The sequence below is a fragment of the Manis pentadactyla genome, chromosome 1 (genome assembly GCF_030020395.1).
Source record: "Manis pentadactyla isolate mManPen7 chromosome 1, mManPen7.hap1, whole genome shotgun sequence".
NCBI classification, from domain to species: domain Eukaryota; kingdom Metazoa; phylum Chordata; class Mammalia; order Pholidota; family Manidae; genus Manis; species Manis pentadactyla.
In genome coordinates, this window is record NC_080019.1 from 174,984,023 (window position 1) to 174,995,666 (window position 11,644).

The 11,644-nt window shown below is 45.5% G+C and overlaps 1 protein-coding gene across 1 annotated transcript in view; it reads left to right on the forward strand.

The window, feature by feature from the left end:
• ARHGAP31 (Rho GTPase activating protein 31) overlaps positions 1-7,106 on the forward strand; it is a 110,283-nt gene extending 103,177 nt beyond the window's left edge. Inside the window, exon 12 of the mRNA XM_036883482.2 lies at positions 123-7,106. Coding sequence (XP_036739377.2) covers positions 123-2,543 — 2,421 coding nt within the window. The 3' untranslated portion in view covers positions 2,544-7,106. The remainder of the gene's footprint in view (positions 1-122) is intronic.
• The last annotated feature ends 4,538 nt before the right edge of the window (positions 7,107-11,644 follow it).

Consider the following 11,644-nt stretch of genomic DNA (forward strand, 5'->3'; position numbering starts at 1 on the left):
CGGTTAGAATTAGTGCTGTATCCTTTATTTGCCGTTGCCCTGCGCCAGTCCCTTCCCTCGGAACGGGAAACAGCGCAGCGAGTCCTGGGTTCGAAGATGCTCAATTTCTCGATGTTTTTCAGGATGAAGACGATCTGGCCAACGCCCTGATCTGGCCTGAGATTCAACAGGAGCTGAAAATCATTGAATCTGAGGAGGAGCTCTCCTCGTTGCCACCGCCTGCTCTAAACATCAGCCCAACTCAGCCAGTTCGGGAGTCCAGCCCAGTCGTGGCGCCCCCGGAGCCTCCCGGGAGCCTGCCTTGTGGCTCCGCCCCAGTTCCAGTCTCTGCCCCCCTGGAGGAGGGGACTAGGGATCCATCCAATCAGAGCATAGAGGGGGCTTCCGTGGCAGCCAATACAGAAAAGGACCAGACGACCTGCAGCCTCTACAGATGTGTTCCGGAAAAGGGGCAGCGCCCAGACCCCACCGGCCTAGCTCCTCTGGAAATAGTTCCGTTTGAGACGGCCTCTCCACAGGCAAGGGAAGAGGTGGGAGACCCAGGGAATCTGTCTCCGCGGCTACCGCCTGCTCCGCCGCCTCCAACTCCTCTGGAGGAGGCGCCTCGAGTCCAGCTATCAAAGGGTGATCCTGAGAGAGAAGGCTCTCCCGGGAATGTGAGGATAAGTCCATATACAGACCAGCTTAAAGGCAGCCCTGGGGTCCCCAGCCTTTGTGGAGGAGATGAGACTTCTTCAGGACAAAGTGAAAAGCAAAATGCAAAGAATGCCACTCCTGAAGCAAAAGGCTCTGATTGTCCAAACCCCACAAGGGAGGGTGAGGTCTCCCCACAAGGAGAGGGGCACGCGGCCCATTCAGTACAGGAGCCCTCAGACTGTGATGAAGACGAAACTGTGACAGACATTGCCCAGCATGGCCTGGAGATGGTGGAGCCGTGGGAGGAGCCCCAGTGGGTGACCAGTCCCCTTCACTCCCCGACCCTGAAGGATGTACAAGAGGCCCAGGGGCAGGGGCCCCAGGGCCACCGATTGGAGAAGAGGCTTTCCCACAGGCCCAGCCTTCGCCAGAGCCATTCTCTAGATAGCAAAACCACCGTTACAAGCCAGTGGACTCTGGAGGGGCCCTCGTCTAGCAGCTGTGCCAGTCTTGATGCAGAGAGGAATTCTGACCCTCTGCAGCCCCTGGCACCCAGGAGAGAGATTACTGGATGGGATGAGAAAGCCCTGAGGTCCTTCAGAGAGTTCTCTGGCCTGAAAGGGACAGAGCCTCTTCCCAGCCAAAAGGGACCAGGTGGATTGCAGCCCAAACCAGCAGAAATCAGCTCGGTCAGCCCAGCAGAGGGCGAGGAACTAGGGACACACCTGGGGCACAGCCACCCTGAGATGCAACAAGGTAGTATTCCTGGGCCAGACAGCAGCAAGGAGAGTTCACCTAGTGTGCAGGACAGCACCTCGCCTGGAAAGCATCCCCCAAAGTTACAGCTAAAAAGCACTGAGTGTGGGCCCCCAAAAGGGAAAAATAGGCCTTCTTCCCTCAACTTGGACTCTGCCTTTCCCATAATTGACCTCTTCCGGTTTGAGAATGTGGCCTCATTTGGTTCATCTGGAATGCAGCTCCCTGAGCCAGGAGACCCGAAGGTCACGTGGATGACCACATCTCACTATAAAGCAGACCCGTGGAGGGATTCCCCCCAGGACCATCAGGATCTGGACATTGTTGCTCATGCCCTGACAGGTCGCCGTAACTCAGCTCCTGTGAGTGTGTCAGCCGTGAGGACCTCCTTCATGGTCAAGATGTGCCAGGCTAGGGCAGTCCCAGTCATCCCACCCAAGGTTCAGTACACACAGATCCCACAGCCACTGCCCTCTCAGAGCTCAGGGGAGAGTGGGGCTCTGCCTCTGGACAGAAGCCAAGGGGAACCCAGCTCAAGTGGTGGGACCTCCCAGAAACCTGCCAAAGATGATTCTGTCTCCTCAGAAAGCCCAAAGGAAGGGAAGCCAAAGCAAGACACAGGAGCCACTGAGTCCCTGCCAGTGGATGCCACTACCTCCCATGTGCGTGAGGGACCCCCCTTTCCTCCAGAACCAGGCTTGGCTAACCTGCTGTCCGCCCAGGACACAGCTGTGCAATGCAGAAAACGCACATCAGAGACAGAGCCATCTGGCGACAACCTTCTTTCTTCAAAAATAGAGCGACCATCAGGGGGTTCTAAGCCTTTCCACAGGTCAAGGCCAGGAAGACCTCAGAGCCTGATCTTATTCAGTCCACCCTTCCCCATTATGGACCACCCACCCCCTTCATCTACAGTGACAGATTCTAAGGTCCTGCTGTCCCCTATCAGAAGTCCCACCCAGACAGTTTCCCCTGGCCTTCTTTGTGGGGAGTTGGCAGAAAACACGTGGGTCACACCAGAAGGGGTTACACTTAGGAATAAAATGACCATCCCTAAGAATGGCCAAAGGCTAGAGACCTCAACCAGCTGTTTTTACCAGCCCCAGCGGCGATCAGTGATTCTGGATGGAAGTGGGAGGCAAATAGAATGACATCAGTTCACTTGCTGGGGTTTGGAAAAATGTCATGCTTCATCATCTGGAAGTTATTACAGGGCCAACTTGCCATTATTCCAGGCACAGGTTATCCAAATGTGGGCTTATTTTGGCCTCTTCTCTTTCTTCAGCCTTTTGACCGTTTATTAGTCCATTTGTTAGAGAGAGGTCAAGGGAAGGATCGATAGATGAAATTTAGATAAGTCCATAGAAGCAGTTGGGAAAGGTCAGGTAAGGGAAGAGGATTGCCTCCAGTGAGACTGGGGGCTTGTCTGTGGTGCATTACTCCCCCCTTGTCATTATCTATTACTGTTGAGCATTGGCGTTGATCATGTCTTTTGAAAGAAAGTGAAGTCCTTTGCCTGTTTTGGAAAATGTTGCTGTTGAGGATTGAAGGCCTCCTTTTTACTTCATGCTTTTTAATGCTCTTTAAAGCATGTGTTCTTTTAGACCACTTTGCTGATTAGCTTTGTACAAGTGTACCACCCAGAAGAGAAGCAGATTTGGAAATGCCAACTGACATACACTTAGACATCCAAGTGGGTGAATTTACCTATCCTCTTTCCCAGGAATCCCTGCAGACCCATCCAAGATGGCTCCATACACCAGCACAGAAAACCAGGATCTCTACACAAGAGCCAACTCTGAGACTGGCCCAATCTAAGAAGTCTTTCTGGCTCTGGCTCCTATTAATTTGGGACTCCACCTGTTGTTATGCTGACCTCTGATTTATAAATCCAGTAGCTGGGCAGGGTGGGGGCTGAGCTGAGGATGACCTCAATGAAATATGCTGGGTCTTCACTTGGGTATGCAAAAGTGAAGCGAAGTGATCGGCTTTCTCTCCAGGATCAGAGTCCAAGAACAGAAAGTCATTACAGGGAAAAGCCTCACACAGGCAGAACTACACTCCAAACTTACTATGTTTAAATTGGTGGGGCATTAGCAGAAAACATCTCTAGCTCAGCTTCATTCTCCTGCCACACAAGGCTGGGACCAGCAGCACAGGAGAGGATAAGAGGGGAGCCCTGGGAGGGGAGGGAAGAGCCCAGGCAGGGTGGCCATCACTACTGCTTGATGAGAGCTGCCCTTCTGAAAAGGTATTTAACAAGTGGATGGATGCTTTCCTTTCTCTCTTACCCTCCACTGCTCAAGAGCAGATTTGAGGCACTCCTCTCCCTTCCATAATCTATCTCCACCACCCACCCCAGGCACCAGGCTTGCTCTTCTGTCTACAGCAAGCAGAAGCAATAAACCCATCTGTCTTCAGTTAGAACTTCCAATGGCTCTTTCCTTTTCAGTGGGTCAGAGGAAGGAGAACGAATATAACATGCTGACAGATTGTGGGTGCTCCCCCAAAGTCAAAATCCATTAGGGTATCAACACTTTCAGACCTTCTAAGACAACTACCTAGTTTGAGAAACCAAGAAAAACAGACCTACTTTTAGCCCTATGCATCTCTTCTCAGGTTCAGGCCTGGCTGAACTCTGTCCAGAAGCTCAATCATTGCAGCAATTTCTCCAAGGTTCTGGCAGTACCTCTGGGCAGACCTCACAACCAAGGCTGGTGCTGCGCCGGGCAGGGGCTGAACTGAAGCTACCTCCTCCAGTGAGAAACTGGAAACTGACGCCCTGCAGCAGATACAGATTCCTCCCACCTTTCTTTCCTGATAAGCCTTACACACAGTTTTGAAATCTTGTTCTTTACCTTTTAACTGAAGCCAGTGTCTGTGGTGGGGATAACTGGCAGGCCAGCTGATGAGTTTTGCTTTCAGAGGGCCCTGAGATGCGTGAGCATAGGAGCAGTTAACAGGCCTTTAAGTGTTTTTGCATTCTCATTAAGTGAGCGAGACACTGGACCAATACCAGTGAGATGTCAACCCACAAGAAAAGTCACAGAGTGTAGCATTTCCTACCACCTAGGCAAGCAAGGTGAAGACATACAGTGGTGACAGATGAAAAAGGCCATGATTGGATGTGAAAAGTACATTCCTGCCTTATCAGAAAATGGGGCAGATAGGCTTTCTATGAATCTCAGCACACTGTGGTGTTTACGCTTTGAGAAAGACCATATTCCAGTTAGAATGTAAGAGAGGGAAGGAACTGCACTTTGCTTCACCATCAGAACTCTGAGCCAAGAAATGAAGTAGTTAAGCTATTTTATGATTATGTTAAATTTATGTTTGTAACACCAGAGGATAGATATTTATTTGAGGATAGACTGAGAAGCCTACTTGCATATTAATAAGAGCTCAATTTGAGGCACCTCTGTAGATTTATTAAATGACTGCCATGTTCCTTAGACTCTGACATCTTTTGTTTGTAGCATCACCTTCAGGAGCACGGGTCTGTGGAGGTCATCATGAGGCACAGTGACAACTGTCTGGGGATACTCTCTACTTTGAGCTTTCCTAACCAGTCCATCTAGAAGGCCTTGGATGCTAGCTTCCCTTCTCAGTGTCCTGCTGCTAAAATGTGGACTTCTGTGACTCTCACCCAGACTGCCAGCTGTCACAAACATTCCCCAACTTCCTGTGGGCTGGAGCTAGCCTGGCACAGAGGAAATGACATTCCGTGGCAAAGAAAACTCGTATTTTTCCTCTGAATCATTATCCCAGGTTTCTTGGGATGACCTGTTTGCTCACCCACTTGCGGCTGAAAACGAAGCCCCTGCAAATGGCTGGGTGGGACTCAGACTGCCTGCTCTCACAGGGCAGGGACGCAGGAGGCACTGCTCTCTTAGAGCTACGTGGTGCCCCAGAAAGTGCTACTGAATCTAAGTCCCAAAGGGCTCCTTCAAATCAACTTATCAGTCCTCAAAACGGGGTGGTTTTCAATGTTGAATTTGAAGTGAAACAAACGCACGTCCTAATGTTGTCTTCCAGTGTTAATGGTTGCTTAAGAAGGTAAAAGCCTATATTTATTGACAAAATGCCCTCCTGGGCCACCTTTTTTATCTTTCCTTTTTGGCCAAAATGGACTAGATAGAGGGAATTTGGTTTTTATTCTCTGCTGCACATGAAATATGAAGAGACCTGATCAAGAACCTCATTAAGATACCGTTAGCCTGATAAGCCTTAAAATTCAGAATATTGGCCAAGCAAAATTTGGGATTGTGGGGAAATTTAAAAATGTGAATATCATCCTCAACAAATAATATTTATCAAGAGCTCATTAGTATTGCACTGGGTACCTTGGAGCTCTTAAGTCCTTGAAAAAAGTCTAATGAAAAAGGGGAGAGAGAGGGTAGCAAATGAAAGAACCTGTAAACAACCAGGAGCAAGACTTAGAACAATTAAGTTACCAAATGAAATTAGAAGGGGGAACAATGTAGCAACTAGCTGCTTTTAATAGGATTGTTAATACTGTCCAAGTTATCTACTGACTTTAATCAAACACAATCGCAAGACTGATAGAAGATACCAAGGAGACACTGGGTGCTGAGCATTTGCTTTGATTGTTTAAAAAATTAGTGGTGGCTAAGAAGTAGTTCTGAGGTTTTGTGTGGTCTTAATTGGTTTAGTTATGAAGTCCTGTTGACTGTCAGCAAATGAGCCAAGTAATACCAGCATTCCATACTCTTTGGGAGGTCAGCTCAAAATGGGGAATGACAGATTGTTGACAGAAATTTTAGAGACTTCCATCATCACAAAATGGGCGACCTCTTGTTGTTAATGAAGTCATAGGCCCAAGGATATACTGTTACTTTCATGTCTAATGTTTAGCACATGATAATCCCATTTGACTAAAATTGGGTGACACATTTATCTACACAGGCCTTGTATTCCTGCCCAAAGAAGTACTGGGGAACATAAAATTCCTATGTCTGGATTGGGAGAGGTTCAGGTCAGGTCAGGTCAGGTCCAAGTCCCACCAGGATTGATTAGGTCCACATTCTAACATGGCCTGTCCTGTGTGATGACAACATGAACCTTGGGGCTGAGTGTTGCCAGGACGCTAACTTCAGGCACTTCCAGCAGGAAGGTCAGATCAAAATGTAGAATGACAAAGACCGTGTTCTCCTTTGTCAATACCTTTTCTAGTAAAGTCATGCCAGAAGAGGAAGCAACGCCTTTCCAAGCATGGAGAGGAATGGGAGATGGTAGAAGGGTAATTGCCTGAGATCAGTATTGGTCCAGATTCTATAAAATTGGGGGCCACAACAGATTGCCTGGCATATAGATCATTTAATAGCCTTGAGGTTTGTGAGTAATGCAGGGATCACTTCTCTATGAGGATGAAGGATTGTAGCTAAATATAAGAAACCCACAAAGTACATAGCCAAGTGTTTTACTGGATGAATCATAATGCTTTGCAATAACTTAATGCCATAATACTTCTTGGCTTGTAATTCTGCAAGGTAAAGCACTTTTTCAAAGAAGTCTGTTAGAAATCTGCATGATTTAAGCTGTTTGTTGAGCTCAACAAATATGTTTCCAAAGATATAATCAAAATGTTTTTCTATTAAAGTATAAATATTAAATCTACCCATAGAGACATTTAAGTGTAATTAAAAGACTGTTATGCTTTAAAAATGTACTGTAATAAATGATATAAAATATAATGCTTATTATGATGGCATGATGAACCAGAGGATGACACGGGGTCATCAAAATCAGTAATAGGAAAAAGGGGATAAGGGGATCAAATACATAGGGCTTGTTGTTCTAGTTGTTCTAGTTGACGTCATTTTTATTACCTCAAAGTTTGGTCTCACAGCAAAAGTTCTGATGATTTGCTTTGACTTAAATTTTTCCTGCTTTTGTTATTTTACTTCTTCTAATTGTCAAATATTTGCAACTTCACTTACTGTTGCAATCATACAGGTCGCCTAAGACCAGTATAAATCAATGGATATTATAATGTAAAAAGAGGAGAAAAAGAAAGCAATTGCTTCCCCAAACTCTGGCAGTTTAAGGAGTTTGGTGGGTCCACCTGCACAGATGTGAATTCAATTTTTATATTACTTGAATCAAGGAGGACTATTCTTTCACTTAAGTGATTATGTTAATGATGCTTTGGAGGGGGAAAAACCAAAAGTTTGCTATCCTGGCATATATTATCACAGAAAAGGGGTATGGAATACTCAGTGGGTCAAAATGACAGGCCCTTAGAAAAATCATGCATCCTAGGCTCACGACCTAGGGATACATGCAGTGAAAAATACAGTTGCCAAGGGGACACAAATACTAGCATTTTGTCAACAGTATTCTTAGAACTTACACTACTTAGCCCTTCTCCTGTCTTCTTTTACTACTGCCCTATTTGCCTTTTTATCCAACTGCTCCCAGATTCCCACTGTCCTCTTTCTTGCTCCTGAATCCCAGGCCCGCTGCCCCCAGCTGGCAATACCAGTTGCCCCACTCCTAATCTTTCCCCGTTTCTCTAGACTCATCCTCTCCTTCCAGCCCCAGTCTCTTTGCTGCTGCCTCCAGTTCCTGGACTTCAATAAAACCTGAGGATACTTATTTCCCTGCATTACAGGATGTACATTTATCCCAAATTACAAAGAGCCAAGAAGTTGTTCTCCATTCCCATTTCTGCTCCTGCACTGTTGCTTCTTCCCATGTTATACAAAAATCTCTATTACAAAATTTTTGGAATCCAGCTATTTTAACTTTTACCATTCCTTGTGGCCACAATGTAATCAATGTCCCAGATTTCCCAGTCTTTGGCACCAGGCTCCCTCCAGATTTCCTCTTTACCTCAACCACCACCATTCTGGATGACTTCAGTGGTCCCGAGGAAAACCCACCCCAATGCCCTTGGCACAGTTGCTTACAGTTCCTACCTCTGCTCAATCTTGACCATTTGCTTCTGGGGTTACACATCAGGCTGTTTCACAACCCAGAACTCGGTGATCCTAAACTTCGACATTCCATTTTCAAAATTTATCTTATCCTTGCTCCTTTCTTTCTTTTACTTGCTTAATATTGCTAACACCTGGCCCAGCCCTACTCCTTCTGACACAGTACTCCCACCAGGCTTCATTCCTCCTTCCCTAGCCTTTCTAGACCCCAAAGTGCATCATCTCGATTCCCACCAGCACCATTAAGAAACTTGACCACTAGTCTTTTAGCCATACCTGCTGGACAGACCTCCAAACTAGCCCCAGGACTCTTACTACCCATCTTCTCTATCCTTTTATTGTTTGTATTTGACTTAGGCCAGAGAAAATCATAAAACACGGTATGGGAGCCTTTGGAAATTTATGGTTCACTACCCCAGCAATGGCCTCATTCCCCAAACTCACAAAGGCTATTTCACTATTCTAAGCCCCCTCACTTGAGTCCCTCCCCCAGAGTAATTGCTCCTGTTCACAAGTTTGTTCCATCAGATGTGCTTCTAAGACCTTCCACCAGCACTTTCCTTTACCCATGTAAACGTTTGCCCAACCTCGCGTCTAGCTCTGAGGAACTATTTCTCTTCCCAAGGGCTTCCGAGAATTCTCTTTCCAATTCACTACTCTTAGACTTCCATTTTCTTGTTCATTTGAAAGCTGCCTCTTCCTCTACCCTTAAGTGTTGTTACTCCCAGAATTCTGTACCTCCTTCTCTTCTCACTCCACATACTTCCCTTAACATTACCTTACTCATGCCCATGGCTTTTTCTGTCACCCACACAGTGGCATCCCACCCCCATTTTCCCTTACATGGACTTTTTAAATGGTTGGCTAACTGGTCTCCTTGCTTTAAGTCTCACTGACATGCCACACTCTCCAAACCCAGTCTACATACTGCCGCCAAGTGTCTAAGATAAGATAGTGGTTCTCATCAAAATCACCTGAGAGTTTGAGAACAGACTTCTGGGCGCCATCCAGAGTTTCTGACTCAGAAGCTTTGGGGTAGGGCTTGAAATTTTCCATTTTTAACAAGTTCCCAACTGGGTGACACTGACTGTGCTGGTCCAGAGATTACATTGGGGAACTATTGACCTGAGAACTCTTTGGGTCATTAGTCCTGTTTTAAAATATTTCATTAGCTTTTAATGGACTTTTTAAATGGTTGGCTAACTGGCTTCTATCTACAAAGTCCCCAGACTTCTGTCTGCTCAAGAATTACTTAGAAGTAGCTTGGGAAAGGTATGTTATCAGGCTTCACCCTCAAGATTCTGACTTAGTAGATCTAATGTAGTATCCAAGGATCACACGTTTGAGAAACTGGGATCTACAAGGTAATAAAACTCCAAACCCCATAATTTGAGATTCAAGTCCTTTTGTAAGCTATTCCTTGCCTTACCCTCCAGCATTACTGAACTAGTTATGTTAAAACCTGCTGCAAATTCATGCCGCTGTTTTTGTATATCCTGTTCCCATGGCATGGACCCTTCCTCATCCATGTGGTGTACTCCTTGTCCTTCAAAATGAATCGTGTTACTGCTGCAGGGAAACCTTCCTTGACCCTGCAGCTCCCAAGCAAAGGTGACAACTCTTGTGCACCACCTCTGTATCTTGTCTGTACTTTTACTCAGCACCTTTGTGTTACAATTATTGATTTACTTGTCAGCTTTCTATTAGTTAATGAACTCTGAACATCACTCTCTCTGGCATCCAGCAGTGTCTGGCACATAAGAACTCCTCAGTCAATAGAAATGGGGGTGGGGTGGTGGTGAAGGTGACTGATGGTCGGGGGGAAGGAACTAAGTTAGAGAACATAACCCAGAATCAAGAGTAAATAGAATATTGAGAATGTGCTCATGTTTGTGAACTACCCTCCTCTACTCAGACACATTTACCCACTTTAAGCCACCCAGACACTGGCAAACATCTTTCCTTTTCCAGTATTCAGAGTTCACCCAACTGATCTTTTGCCATACCACTTTTTCCACACACCATTTAATTTCACAACATAAATGATTACCAAAGAAGGCCATTCTTTAATGGGTATGCATCTGCTATTCTCACCATCATCTCCTATGCAAAGATGGTAGATGGTATCCTTTCACACGATTCATTAATAGATACCCAGGTAACTAGTAATGTCTCTCCCCTATTTGAATATGGCATATACAAAGGACAGCTGAAATGGGTGCAGCATGTTGACTGAGGATTTTAGCTCCCTGATGCTATCATTTCTGGAAGGGGGGGGCCACTTTGTGATTCTATTAGCCAAAATTAATTTTTGTTTCTAATATTTATTCGTTTAGCCAGCCTGGCATCTGGTCCCTGTGCTATCCTTTAGGATATAGCCAAGACAGGTCAAACCACAAGGGGGAAAACATGCCTGCCTGCAAGACTTGTCTACAATCTCTAATTAGTTATATGGGCTACTTTTCAATGACGGAACCAACCTGGGGCCATTTTGATCAGACAGCTCTATTACCAGGCCAACCATTTGCTCTTAGTTGTAATCTCATCACGTTTGCTAGTCAAAAGAAGCATATCTCCAAGATCCAAAGGAAAGTATACTGAGATGGTAACTTTCCACCCACCCCAACTCCAAGAACCACCATAGTTAGGCTGAACCACTTTACACAGACCAACCAATATACTGGTTATCTTGCCATTTTTCCAATATACCAAAATTGTCTCCACCTCAGTGCACTACCCTTGCTAGTACTGAATTCTCCCCAAAGCTATTCATATGACTGTCCTGTTTCACCTGGTCTTTGCTCACATATCATCTCCTCAAAGAAGCCTTCTAGCAATGCCTTTCCTAGCACTATTTCCTTGCTCTGATCTATTTATTCTTGGCCACATTTATTACTGCCAGATGTTATATATAAATTTATTTATGGCACACTTTGTACCACTAGCGCCCACTCTGCAAGTTCTATGAGGGCACGGCCTTTGCATTTCCTATTCCCTGCTATATCCCCAATGCTTAGTATACTGCAGGGTGGTCAATATATTTGTTGAATAGCTAAACAGACTCAGACTGAATGCTAAATAATGTAACTTTTTAAAAAAGGGATACACATCAAAATACTTAAGGAAATAATGTTTGATTTAAACATAGCAGTCACTTTAGATAGCTGATATACATCTATGTTCCCCACAAGGCTGCCTTTGCTGAAAACCTGTTAGGCACTCTTCTGCAAAAAATTGTTTTTAGGGCCAGTTTATGAGTTACATGATTGATCTTTTTACTTTACAGGTCATAT